The 13,013-nt window shown below is 44.7% G+C and overlaps 1 protein-coding gene across 6 annotated transcripts in view; it reads right to left on the bottom strand.

Annotated features, from left to right (window-relative positions):
- Positions 1 to 531: 531 nt before the first annotated feature.
- Positions 532 to 13,013, bottom strand: part of LOC110535052 (ral guanine nucleotide dissociation stimulator) — a 36,521-nt gene continuing 24,039 nt past the window's right edge. For 3 of the 6 annotated variants that reach the window (XM_036935713.2, XM_036935712.2, XM_036935710.2), the window contains exons 6-18: positions 12,742 to 12,957; positions 12,527 to 12,630; positions 12,179 to 12,263; positions 10,589 to 10,666; positions 10,343 to 10,429; positions 10,190 to 10,222; positions 9,924 to 10,045; positions 9,728 to 9,823; positions 8,538 to 8,742; positions 8,195 to 8,269; positions 6,500 to 6,757; positions 6,185 to 6,299; positions 532 to 3,366 (exon numbers count right to left, since the gene is read on the bottom strand). In XM_036935713.2, the coding sequence (XP_036791608.2) occupies positions 3,191 to 3,366; positions 6,185 to 6,299; positions 6,500 to 6,757; positions 8,195 to 8,269; positions 8,538 to 8,742; positions 9,728 to 9,823; positions 9,924 to 10,045; positions 10,190 to 10,222; positions 10,343 to 10,429; positions 10,589 to 10,666; positions 12,179 to 12,263; positions 12,527 to 12,630; positions 12,742 to 12,957 (1,650 nt within the window). In that variant the 3' untranslated portion in view covers positions 532 to 3,190. The remainder of the gene's footprint in view (positions 3,367 to 6,184; positions 6,300 to 6,499; positions 6,758 to 8,194; positions 8,270 to 8,537; positions 8,743 to 9,727; positions 9,824 to 9,923; positions 10,046 to 10,189; positions 10,223 to 10,342; positions 10,430 to 10,588; positions 10,667 to 12,178; positions 12,264 to 12,526; positions 12,631 to 12,741; positions 12,958 to 13,013) is intronic. The other 3 variants (XM_090190433.1, XM_090190432.1, XM_036935711.2) reach the window with 1 other exon arrangement.

Genomic DNA, 13,013 nt, shown 5'->3' with positions numbered 1-13,013 from the left:
GCCTCTTTTGGAGACCCCCCTACGTGGTTGATATTCTTGTCCCAAAGATTAAGCAATTACACATGGCCGGTACATTGAAACGGTGAATGGTTCATTAAATCAGTTATTGTTCCATTTATCACTCCAATGTTACTTGGATTACTGGCAATTCTAGTGCTAAGATATGCAAACAAGTTCTGATCTTTGGGGACAGGTGCATTTATCAGACCCAAAACCCATACGGAGTGCTGTCGGGTGCCCTGGACGCTTTTGGTGACCCTTTGTGGCCCTGGAGTCTCATTCGAATGTCTGACCTATCAACTTTTTATGGTAGTTTCTGTGCCTACCATGGTTACCACTGGAAACAAGGAATCAGGGTTCGATTCAGGAGAGGGAGCCTGTGAAACGGCTACCGCATCCAAGGAAGTCAGCAGGCAAGCAAATGATCCACTCCCGATTTCGGGAGGAAGTGATGAAAAGTAACTATGCAGGACTTTCGTCTCACCTGATTGAACTAAATTACACCAAAACAACGAGTGAAATTAGTGAGTATTGACTTTTGTAAACATAAGTGTTTATTTGTATATACATGAGTATATATATGAATCTATAATTACGTAAGAGGAAATAATGTACAATGCATAGCAAAATCTCTGTACAAACCAATAAATAATGCCAGGTCAACAAATATATAAACAAAGACAATTCCATATGACATCTTAATATTTTCATGAGACAAGACACTGCAAATACATATAAAGGTTTTTAGTTTTTAACTCTATGATAATGGCAATGGCAACAGATACTGCCAAAGTAATATGCAGAGTAGGACCAGTCATTCCAGGTAAAGCAAAGCAGACTCCAGTAAATGATGAATAACACCACCAAACAATCAGTGATCAGTCAAGTGGTAGTAAACACACAGTTAGGTAAAAGCATAAAACATACTGAACCATTTCAAAATGTCAAGAGTCAAATTAGTTCCTGTTGCTAAGTGGTTCAGTTTCTCCAAGGGTAACCAGTAGTAACCACACTGCCACCTAGGCTTGAACAGTGTATCTGAGGTTCTTAGAATGTTGTTGTAGTGTTCAGAACATAACACTCAGAAATGGCCATCTCCCCGAGAAAAAGCAAGTGATAGAGAAATGAAACAAACATTGTATTTTGAGAGTAACAGACCCCTCGTCCTCCCTCCCTCCCTCCCTCCCTCCCTCCCTCACCCACTCTACTCATCTCTTTGGTACATATAGGAAGGGGTAAATCAGCCACCTTTCTCCATGGCCTGAAATATTTTCTACCACCACATGGACCTCTATCTATTCTCCGTCAGGGTTGAGTTTTCCCCATTTAATTGTGTCATAATGGAGAGAGAGACAGAGAGAAAATGTGTGTTCACAGTGCTCTGCATAGAAGAGAGCCAATCGGAGCAATCGGCAAAGACCCAATCACAGTGTAAGGGAGCAAATCACAGTGAGGGAGTTTGATTAAGTGCACCAGGCTATGGCCCGTGACATGAATGGGCCAAAGCGGTGAGGGAGGAGTACCCTTCTCAAATCGAATTGTAATTTGTGCCGCTCGGTCATGTTGTCAACAAGGCAGCATCATGAATCGTTCAGAAACATACATCTCTTTTTCCATAAAATATGTTTGAATCTTCTAATTAGTTTTCATTGGGAAGGCAGTTAAAGCCTTTTTTTTTTAAATCAAAAGCAATCACTTCTGCATGTGAAAACACAGAATCCTAGTCATTAAACCATGTGCTTAACCTACGTCACTTTTGTTTAGAGCCAACTTCGCCATCGGCCAAAACGGGGTACATGGCTCACTCCTAGGAGGCAACCCAGTTACAAAACTAATGCAATTAAAGCTAACCCAGTTCACCCGGGGAAGTCCGGGGCATTAATTGAATACCCTCAGTGACACAGCCCAGAAGAGATAACCAATCATTATGCTATGTATGTCCCTCCAAAAAGAACTCTTAACATCACGGGGGAGTTTCCACCATGCTGCTATTACTCATCTCTATGGTCCTACCATGGTCATCAAGGAAAGGACACACATTTAAAAAGCAACTGAAGGGGTTGGGACCAGCATACAGCACTGAGCAATAAAGGCATGTAATGTCAGTGAAATGACAACTTTTTGGTCGTCTATTCCATGACATGAAAAGACCACTGGCATGCTTGTAATAATTTCAGAGTTGGTGTCATTCCTCCCACTCTTGTCTGCTTGTAAGTAAGAAGAAGCTTGTTTGGGGTTTGATGCACTGCTTTCTTTTGAGGTCGAGGATTGTTAACTCCTCTTGCATGATTGGGCAGGTGAATTATTGACCTTTAGAAAATGTACATTTAGCAGCAGCCCCATAGCAAAGGAAATGGTGGCAAAAACAACTAAAGCAATGGCCTAACTGTAATGGGAACATCGCCAAACATGAAGGTCCATTGCAAAGTAATGCTGATATTATGCTGTGAAGTTGGCCATTTCTTAAATACCATAATACTGTATCTCTATCACATTTTTCTCTTATTTTACACCTAACTCTCTGTAATCTTTCTAATGTTTATTTTGAGCATATTGAGCTCCATTGCTACATCCTTCTTCCTTGTAGTGGTTATAATTGAATATAACAAGATGTGTCTCTTGGCTGCCCTTAATAGAGTGTACACTATTCACACCTTGTTTGCTCTGAAATGGGCACAGACTTGAACCTATATTCAATATGGCAGCATCTGCAGTAAACTCTTCAAACTTAGAAAGGAGCACCTCTCTATCTAATCACATCAGGACACTTTAGTTGTTTTCTGTACGTTCCTTGTGCTCCTATTTTACTATATTTACTAACACCCCTCTTATCATCACAGAGTCAGAGAGAGTATTTAACATGACCAGATATTCCAAATATCTGTAAACACCATTGACACAAACTCAGGCACGAAGGGTTAGGGACAGCACATTGTTAAGCTCCCAATAATCAAGGCCTGAGCCAAGAAGACATCAGTCTCTTCAGGCTTGTCTGGAGAGTCCTGGTCTGGACACAATTGTGTTGATACCGGTAATTGCTTCTCCTGCTTTGCTGCCTGCTTATGATACATGCAGACAGTTCTTGTTTTTCACTAGGCTCCATCTCTAGTGTAGTTCTCAGATACTTTAGTGTAGGTGGATTTAGAGGGCCTTAATCCAGAAGACTGACAGAGAGTTGGGGCACTCGCCCTCAGAAGATCCCTTTGGCAATTTTCAGGCCCTTCTGCTTCATGCGGGGCAACGTAGAGCTGGCTACACTCTTGGCCCGGCCTGTCTTGGATGAGGTACGTTTCTTCAGCACAAAGTTATAGTTGGCGGTAGAGTTCATGGCATAGAAAACGTTGGCATTGTCTGGGATCCGCAGCTCTATAGGGTGAGAGGAGAGGTGTATATATTGTTAGTAAAAACATTTGTTTTCCAGGTAAGTAATTCATAAATTAGGACACGATACAAGATGGATGGAGATAAGTGTCAGTGGTAAGAACAACAAATGGATATACTATTAATGACAATCTGTTTGAATGATAATGAAAAGTATTATATGGGCGACAACGAAAGGTCCAATGCAGCCATTTTGATCTCAATATCATTTGCATATTTCCGTTAGGGAACGCTTGTGCGCGTGTGCAATAACTCAATTCGCATTTACACTCCTAAACAACGCAATTTTTAAAAACTTTGGCAAAGGGTAAAGTCTACAAAACTTAGTCCACTCTGTTCGTTACGTATTTTTGTTTTGGGAATTGAAAACTGCATTGAGATGAAATGTTTCATCGATGAGAAAATTTGCAGAATGTCGTCCAAAATCCACTGCCTGCCACCGGGGTTCCTCTCACTACCATCGCACTGCCGGCCACTGGGATTCCTCTCACTACCATCGCACTGCCGGCCACTGGGGTTCCTCTCACTACCATCGCACTGCCGGCCACTGGGGTTCCTCTCACTACCATCGAACTGCCGGCCACTGGGATTCCTCTCACTACCATCACACTGCTGGCCACTGGGGTTCCTCTCACTACCATCGCACTGCCGGCCACTGGGGTTCCTCTCACTACCATCACACTGCCGGCCACTGGGGTTCCTCTCACTACCATCGCACTGCCGGCCACTGGGGTTCCTCTCACTACCATCACACTGCCGGCCACTGGGGTTCCTCTCACTACCATCACACTGCCGGCCACTGGGGTTCCTCTCACTACCATCGCACTGCCGGCCACTGGGGTTCCTCTCACTACCATCACACTGCCGGCCACTGGGGTTCCTCTCACTACCATCACACTGCCGGCCACTGGGGTTCCTCTCACTACCATCGCACTGCCGGCCACTGGGGTTCCTCTCACTACCATCACACTGCCGGCCACTGGGGTTCCTCTCACTACCATCGCACTGCCGGCCACTGGGGTTCCTCTCACTACCATCGCACTGCCGGCCACTGGGATTCCTCTCACTACCATCGAACTGCCTGCCACTGGGATTCCTCTCACTACCATCGCACTGCCGGCCACTGGGATTCCTCTCACTACCATCGAACTGCCTGCCACTGGGATTCCTCTCACTACCATCGCACTGCCGGCCACTGGGATTCCTCTCACTACCATCGCACTGCCGGCCACTGGGATTCCTCTCACTACCATCGAACTGCCGGCCACTGGGATTCCTCTCACTACCATCGAACTGCCGGCCACTGGGGTTCCTCTCACTACCATCGCACTGCCGGCCACTGGGATTCCTCTCACTACCATCACACTGCCGGCCACTGGGGTTCCTCTCACTACCATCGCACTGCCGGCCACTGGGGTTCCTTTCACTACCATCACACTGCCGGCCACTGGGATTCCTCTCACTACCATCACACTGCCGGCCACTGGGATTCCTCTCACTACCATCACACTGCCGGCCACTGGGGTTCCTCTCATTACCATCACACTGCCGGCCACTGGGGTTCCTCTCATTACCATCACTACCATATTTATACATCCAGTGAAATATCTGTCTCATTGTTCTATCTGTGGCACTATTTTCAAAGTAACATCATCACGTGATCAACGACAATGAATCTTCCGTGTTTTTTCAAACCGGTGTTGCACAAAGTGAGATCCCACTGATTTCGCTGTGGTTCCAATGCATTCTTCGATTCCAAGCTGCTTTCAAACATCGACCTCTACTGGACATCGTACTTACAATGAATGTAGTTAGGATTTTTTAATTAAGTGTAACCTGAACGGTAGCTCAGCAGGTTGAGTCGGGTTCTTCGGGACTGCCATTTTTTCCTTAACTATAGATTTAAGAAGAAATTAAGCAAATTCCTCAAAAGGTTTATTGAAAACTTTCTTGCTCTACTTCTTATGTTTCTCCTTAAGTAAAAAGTTAAGCATTTTGATTCTTGAAAATATAGTTAATGGAAAGATAGCTAAACTCATAAAAGCAATTGAACATTGCTTTAACATTCACTCACAAACTTCATCTGAAAGTTTCCGTATTGATTATTTTAAACCCAAGAACATGTTTTAGAACGGTAGTCTCTGTAAGAAATATGCTAACATATTTGCCATTGCTAGCTCGATCGCAATCTAAATCGGTTGCCTAGCAACAAACATCTTAAGATTTGTAAGAAGATATTTGAGAAGTTCGTAAGAAAATAATTAAATCTTAAGATATTGTTGAGGAATTGCACTTACGAACTATTTTATGAACGTATTTCTTTTTTCTTAAGAAGGGATAGCAATTAAGTACCTTACTGTGATTGTTTTCAATTAAAATGGTCAAAGAGAAACAAAAATAGCTTATTAGCAAAGAGACATTTCTCAAGGAAGAATTTTGCTAGGACTGTCTGGGAGGGATCAAATCAAATGTTATTGGTCACATACATGGTGTTTAGCAGATGTTATTGCAGGGTGTAGCAAAATGCTTGTAACTGCTTGGTCTGAGTGGGGAGGGGGAAACAGTAAACCAGCTGTTATTGGCAGAGCAGTTTGGAACTCTTTTTTATTGGTCCATTAACTAATTTACCCCCTGGTGATGTCACCAGGCAGGCCAAAACTCCAACCAGCTCTTACACTAAATGGGCATTATTATCATTTTCATCATTTCACAGTATTATTCCAACCTCATATTGTGGAAATATAAAGCACAGGAAATCAAGTTTTTGGGCCTTTAACATATTTTTGGTAAATGATCATATTACCTTTTTCTTCAGAGATTTTCTGCATCAGCTCATAGTCCTCAGCTTTCTCTCGCTCCAGGTTGTGTTTCAACATGGCTTTCCTGATGACTGCTGGCGTCTTGTCCTGACTGGTCACCTGCACCAGGAGATAAAGAACACATTTTTAGTTGACATATAAAACTGATGTGCCTGAAATCTCTCCTCTGGCTCAGACATTGTTAATTGAATCAACCGCCCTCTGCTAACAATTAACATTTTCCACAAGGAAAACATTTCACAAGAAATGAATCTATCAATATCAAATAACTCTCTCCTGCTCCTCCTCCTTGGTCTTACCAGGATGCTCTTGTACATGTTGCCGTTGTCCACCTCCAGGCTGACTCTGATGATGCAGCAGTCATCCACCTGCTGGTTGTAGCGGGGCAGGGAAAGGGTGGAGTAGCAGGATACGGCTGAGACTGAGCGCTTGTGGGAGTGGGAGGCGCCTGGGAGAGGAGTGGAGGAGGACACCGAGGAGGACGAAGCACTGCTGGAGCCTGAACCGGAACCCATCCCTGAGGTGTCTAGAGATGACAGGGAGGTGGACTCCCAAAACTAGAGAAAAAGAGAGCGAGATCGATTACAACCATTTACAGTCCACAGAACAAGCTTCTGTTGCAGAGTGGCATGCTGCAATAAACAAATAAAATGTGAAATGTGAAAGTATGAGTCGTAACTATAAAGATAATGAGGGTGAGAAGCTGAGAAGTAATGTCTGTGATGAGACGGTAATGAGGAGGTTAGAAAAGAAGAAACCCCCTAGAGTGAGAGTGAGAGGGTTAGAAAAAAGAAACCCCCCCGTGTGAGAGTGAGAGGGTTAGAAAGAAGAAACCCCCTCGTGTTAGAGTGAGAGGGTTAGAAAGAAGAAACCCCCTCGTGTTAGAGTGAGAGGGTTAGAAAGAAGAAACCCCCCTCGTGTTAGAGTGAGAGGGTTAGAAAGAAGAAACCCCCTCGTGTTAGAGTGAGAGGGTTAGAAAGAAGAAACCCCCTCAGTGTTAGAGTGAGAGGGTTAGAAAGAAGAAACCCCCTCGTGTGAGAGTGAGAGGGTTAGAAAGAAGAAACCCCCTCGTGTTAGAGTGAGAGGGTTAGAAAGAAGAAACCCCCTCGTGTTAGAGTGAGAGGGTTAGAAATAAGAAACCCCCTCGTGTGAGAGTGAGAGGGTTAGAAAGAAGAAACCCCCTAGAGTGAGAGTGAGAGGCTTAGAAATAAGAAACCCCCCTAGTGTTAGAGTGAGAGGGTTAGAAAGAAGAAACCCCATCATGTTAGAGTGAGAGGGTTAGAAAGAAGAAACCCCCTCGTGTTAGAGTGAGAGGGTTAGAAAGAAGAAACCCCCTAGAGTGAGAGTGAGAGGGTTAGAAAGAAGAAACCCCCTCGTGTTAGAGTGAGAGGGTTAGAAAGAAGAAACCCCCCTAGTGTTAGAGTGAGAGGGTTAGAAAGAAGAAACCCCCTCGTGTGAGAGTGTTAGAAAGAAGAAACCCCCCTAGTGTTAGAGTGAGAGGGTTAGAAAGAAGAAACCCCCTAGAGTGAGAGTGAGAGGGTTAGAAAGAAGAAACCCCCTCGTGTGAGAGTGAGAGGATTAGAAAGAAGAAACCCCCTCGTGTGAGAGTGAGAGGGTTAGAAAGAAGAAACCCCACTCGTGTTAGAGTGAGAGGGTTAGAAAGAAGAAACCCCCTCGTGTGAGAGTGAGAGGGTTAGAAAGAATAAACCCCCTCGTGTTAGAGTGAGAGGGTTAGAAAGAAGAAACCCCCCTCGTGTTAGAGTGAGAGGGTTAGAAAGAAGAAACCCCCCTCGTGTTAGAGTGAGAGGGTTAGAAAGAAGAAACCCCCCTCGTGTTAGAGTGAGAGGGTTAGAAAGAAGAAACCCCCTAGAGTGAGAGTGAGAGGGTTAGAAAGAAGAAACCCCCTCGTGTGAGAGTGAGAGGGTTAGAAAGAAGAAACCCCCCTCGTGTTAGAGTGAGAGGGTGTGAAAGAAAAGGTAGCTGAGTGGAAGTACCGTGAAGTTGGGATCAGGAGTCTGCCACTCTTTCCCCAAAGCAGAGGCTGAATGTTTTACTGAGGATGTAGAGCTCTATAGAGGGAATCACAGCCACAGTTAGCCAAAAGTCTGACCGGTAAAGTAAGTACATGGGGCAGTGTCAATTCACATGGCCCTTAATCATTATAGAACATTAATTCAAAGACATGACGATGTCAGGACTGAAATTGCTGCAGTGATGCTGTAATTTCAGTATCTCAGAAAAAAAAATCAAGATGGATGTGTGCGGCATGATGAAATGCCTCTGCATCTGGTGGGAGTGTTCGCCTCCCCCCCATGTGACCATGGTCCGCCTCCTCACCTTTCTCTCTTGGGCGTCCGGTGAGTCCGACAGGAAGCTGGAGTTTACATCCTCCAGGTCAGAGCCGCTGGAGCCGGCTGAGGTGACGCTGAGTGTGTCCCCACTATCAACTCCCCCTCCCTGGTACAGTCTGAAGTGGGACTGGTCAAACGACTTGGAGTGGGAGCTTCCTGCACTGCTGCAGCTGGCCTCAGTTAACTGGCGACTGGAGATGGAGGAAAACACAGAGACGTATAAGAGCCGGACCTCTAAAAAGATCAGACTGTACACAATGGAAAACACCGGGTAAGGATGTACGCTAAAAATGTCAATACTAATTTCCAACTACACTGAACAAAAATATAAACGCGACATGCAACAATTTCAAAGATTTTTACTGAGTTACAGTTCATGCAAATCTGTCAATTGAAATAAATTCATTAGGCCCTAATCTCTGGATTTCACAGCTGGGAATAAAATATTTGTTAGTCACAGATACCTTTAAAAAAAGGTAGGGGGGTGGATCAGAAAACCAGTCAGTATCTGGTGTGACCACCATTTGCCTCATGCAGTGTGACTTCTCTTAGAGTTGAGAGTTGATTAGGCTGTTGATTGTGGCCTGTGGAATGTTGTCTCAGTCCTCTTCAATGGCTATGTGAAGTTGCTGGATTTTGGCGGGAACTGGAACACGCTGTTGTACATGTCGATCCAGAGCATCCCACACATGCTCAATTGGTGACATGTCTGGTGAGTATGCAGGCCATGGAGGAACTGGGACATTGTGAGGCCAGTTGGACAAACGGCAAAATTCTCTAAAACGACGTTGGAGGCGGCTTATGGTAGAGAAATTAACATTCAATTATCTGGCAACAGCTCTGGTGGACATTCCTGCATTCAGCATTCCAATTGCATTGTGTTGTGTGACAAAACTGCACATTTTAGAGTGGCCTTTTGTTGTGTACAGCACAAGGAGCACCTGTGTACTGATCATGTTGTTTCATCAGCTTCTTGATATATCACACCTGTCAGGTGGATGGATTATCTTGGCAAAAGAGAAATGCTCACTACCATGTATGGAACATTTCTGTAATCTTTTATTTCAGCTCATGAAACATGGAACCAACACTTTACATGTTGCGTTCATATCTTTGTTCAGTGTATAATACATTTAGGGATAGTGTGAAAAGTTGTCTATACTATATGGGACTTACTCGCTCCAGCGTTTCATGATGCCCCCGTTCTTCTTGGCTCTGAGAGTGTTGCTGGCAGACTCAGACAGCGGTTCAATCTCACAGGACAGAGTGTAGCTGTGGAGAAAAGGAATGGAAATGACAACACTGTATGACCATATAGACTTGATTCTTTTCATTTTAAATTTCATTAAAAAATCCTTAGGCCTCTCCTCACCTCTCTGTCTCACTGAGTCTCTCCACTTCTGAGAACCAATCCCTGAAGAGGCTATCCTGGGTGAAACTGTAGTTGTTGGACGCCAACTGCAGAAGCTTAATCTGAGCTATCACCTCAAACTCCTGCAAAGAGAGAGAGAGAGAAAGAGAGAGGGGGGGGGGGGTGAGTCTCTGCCAGTCACCTCTGGTGGGCCACAACCATAATACCAGGGTGTCTCCCTGTTTACCAACACCTATTTATCATAGGTACATATGAATTTAATTTACCTTTCGTCGCTTCTCAAAGTTGATAAGTCCACTCTGGAATAGAGAACAAAGAACAATTAGATGTGGGCACTATTCATGTTGCTATAAACAGAGACTTAACAAGTGGACTGAAGAGGCTACAGGATCCAGAGATAGATAGAGATAGACTCTCACCTCGGTGAAGTCTTTCATAGCCGTGTCCATCATGACCAGGTCAGTGAGGAAGGTGCCCAGGTAAGGAATGGTCCCCTGCATCACCCCCTGGGACAGAGACAGAGTCAGAGAGAGGAGTTATCAGAGAGAGCAGTGACCACAGGAGCAATAACACACATCTAACCACTAGATGGCGCTATGAACACAATAACAGCATAAAGTGGTTGACTTTGGTATTTCATGTTTAAAAAAAACATCTCGACTCACCAAGTCTCTCTGCTGCTGGTGTCTCCTCTGTGCTCGTTTAGGGTTCATCTCCAGGGTGGCAAATTTGGAGGTGCCCTCCTGCAGAGAGAGAGGGAGGAGAATCTGGTTTTACAAAACTGACTAGAACAGTGCAAAAACCAAATGGGAAACATAACTGGTATTGGCCATGATTCAATTTCAGAAGAGTAGATGGACAGGGCTTAACTAATTCACAAATATATGAGAGGGTTCAGTATGGGCACTGTCGAGTTAACTCTAACGTTTCTGTGAATGATGCAAACCAGAGTGATTCTTCACCCCAGGTAATGAGAGCTTGCAATCCTACACAGGCCTGGTTGGGCTGGCCCAGATAGATAGAGTAGTAGTGGTAAGTGGGAGCAGAGGTAAGCAGGACAACGCCTTGGGATATCCCTTACAGGCACATGCCTCATTAGGGTGGTGCTCTTATCTGTACTTGCCAACTGCCTATGACGTCAGTGGGGATTCCCTCTGAGCAAGCACAGGTTTCCTCTGTCAATTCACAGCCAATGTACGTCAACAAGCACCCCAGGCTTCAATGTTAGGGCCAATTAATTTACAAGCCCAATAGCCTAGAAATGTGGATAGGAATACCTGTTAGAGAAACTCTCTGCTTTTTCCAATCATAATTGCTTCGTATGACATCAAAGTAATTTCCCCATTTCACCAGTGAAAGAATATGCTGGCAGTTAAAGAGTAACTTATGCTAAATAGGCATAACAACGACGAGGGCATGTCCTATTTCTTTGTGTAGGAATGTATTCAGGTGAGAAGACTAAATATGTTTCTCTTGGAGGATTCAGATATAACTGATAATGTTGTCTCTGAATATGTTGTTGGCCTAGTGGTTAGAGCGTTGGACTAGTAACCGGAAGGTTGCAAGTTCAAACCCCTGAGCTGACAAGGTACAAATCTGTCGTTCTGCCCCTGAACAGGCAGTTAACCCATTGTTCCTAGGCCGTCATTGAAAATAAGAATTTGTTCTTAACTGACTTGCCTAGTTAAATAAAGGTAAAATAAAAAATTAAATCCTCTGTGATCTTCATCAAAGAGAATATGGTCATATTAGTCCATCTAGTCCTGGTAGAAGCACTGAGCCTTGTGTTGAAAGAGTAAAATATGAACGACTACTGGTGACACTGCAGGCATGCGGTTAGGCATAGCAAGTCCTCTCGAAACACAAACACACTGATACTTGCACTGGTGGATCTGATACAGAGGGAACACTACAAGGTAAGATTCTATACAGTGTTGTACAACTCATGATAAATGAACTAGCAACTGAGAGGAGACAAGGTGTTAGCTAGTTTGTCTATTCATTTTCAGGATGCTATGGAGACCCAGCTGTACAGATAGAGATGAGGGCCAATAAAGCAGTAATGGGTCAGCCAGCCACATTTCCTGTCAACTACTAGTGCTCACCCTAGTTGTCAACCCCCACTTTTGACACAACCACATCCTGTTTATGCAGTCCCTATCCTAAAAGATCTACTAGGTGCTGAGTAACATTTGGGTCATTTATGCACACAATCGTTTCGACATCCACGCTTCTACCTCTGATCATTGACCCACCTTGACCAGCAGCTCTCGGCTTAGAGAGTAGTTGTTGTCATCCGAGAAGATTTCTGACAGCTCACGGAAGGTGCGGAAATTCTCTCTGTTGGCAGAATAAGTCAAATAGGTCAAAAGAGGAACCTGATATCTCAGTGGCAAAGACAAACCTAAACCACCCCTGCAAAAAAAAACTATAAATTACATTTTAACTTCTACCATCAACCCAACCATAAACCCATGTCACTAATGATGTTTTCTTTGGTGGTTGGGGAACTTGACCATGAAACCCCCCTGGTTCAATTCATAATCTAATAGTACACCCTCCAACCCAACTGTTATCCCTCTGTCGCTGATCCCCTGTCTCACCTGGACACCTCATCCCAGGTCCTCTTGAGTCGGTGGAGAGAGTTACACTGCAGAGCAGAGAGGATAGCTCTCAGAGATGAGAAGTTCTTGAGGATCCGACATTCCTAAACACAACAGAAAGAACCCATGGAGTGACAAAAACAGACATGACCAATGACCTACACATGAAACTAACTGTTGAGTGATTGAGCCAGAGAGTGGGTCTAATGCCTTACCCTGGCCACCTCTATCCAGCGCTCCACCAGTCTGGCCCGCTGGGTGGGCTTCAGACAGGGGTTGCTGAGGCAGGTGGTGATGACACAGTTGGTGACTCTGTTGAACTGGGCCACAGTGGCCCGAATGGTGGGGGCCAGGTGCTCCTTCCCCTTCTTATCCCGCTGGGACCAGATTCCCCCCAGGCAGTGGTAGGGGACCACCTTCTTGAACAGATCCTAGAGGATGACGTCAGGGGGGAGGGAGAGAGAAGGTAAGGGTAAGTAAAGGGTGA

The sequence above is a fragment of the Oncorhynchus mykiss genome, chromosome 11, assembly GCF_057628025.1.
Source record: "Oncorhynchus mykiss isolate SJ-2025 chromosome 11, ASM5762802v1, whole genome shotgun sequence".
NCBI classification, from domain to species: Eukaryota; Metazoa; Chordata; class Actinopteri; order Salmoniformes; family Salmonidae; genus Oncorhynchus; species Oncorhynchus mykiss.
The sequence above is the reverse complement of the archived record's forward strand: the minus strand, read 5'-3'. Positions and strand labels throughout refer to the sequence as shown.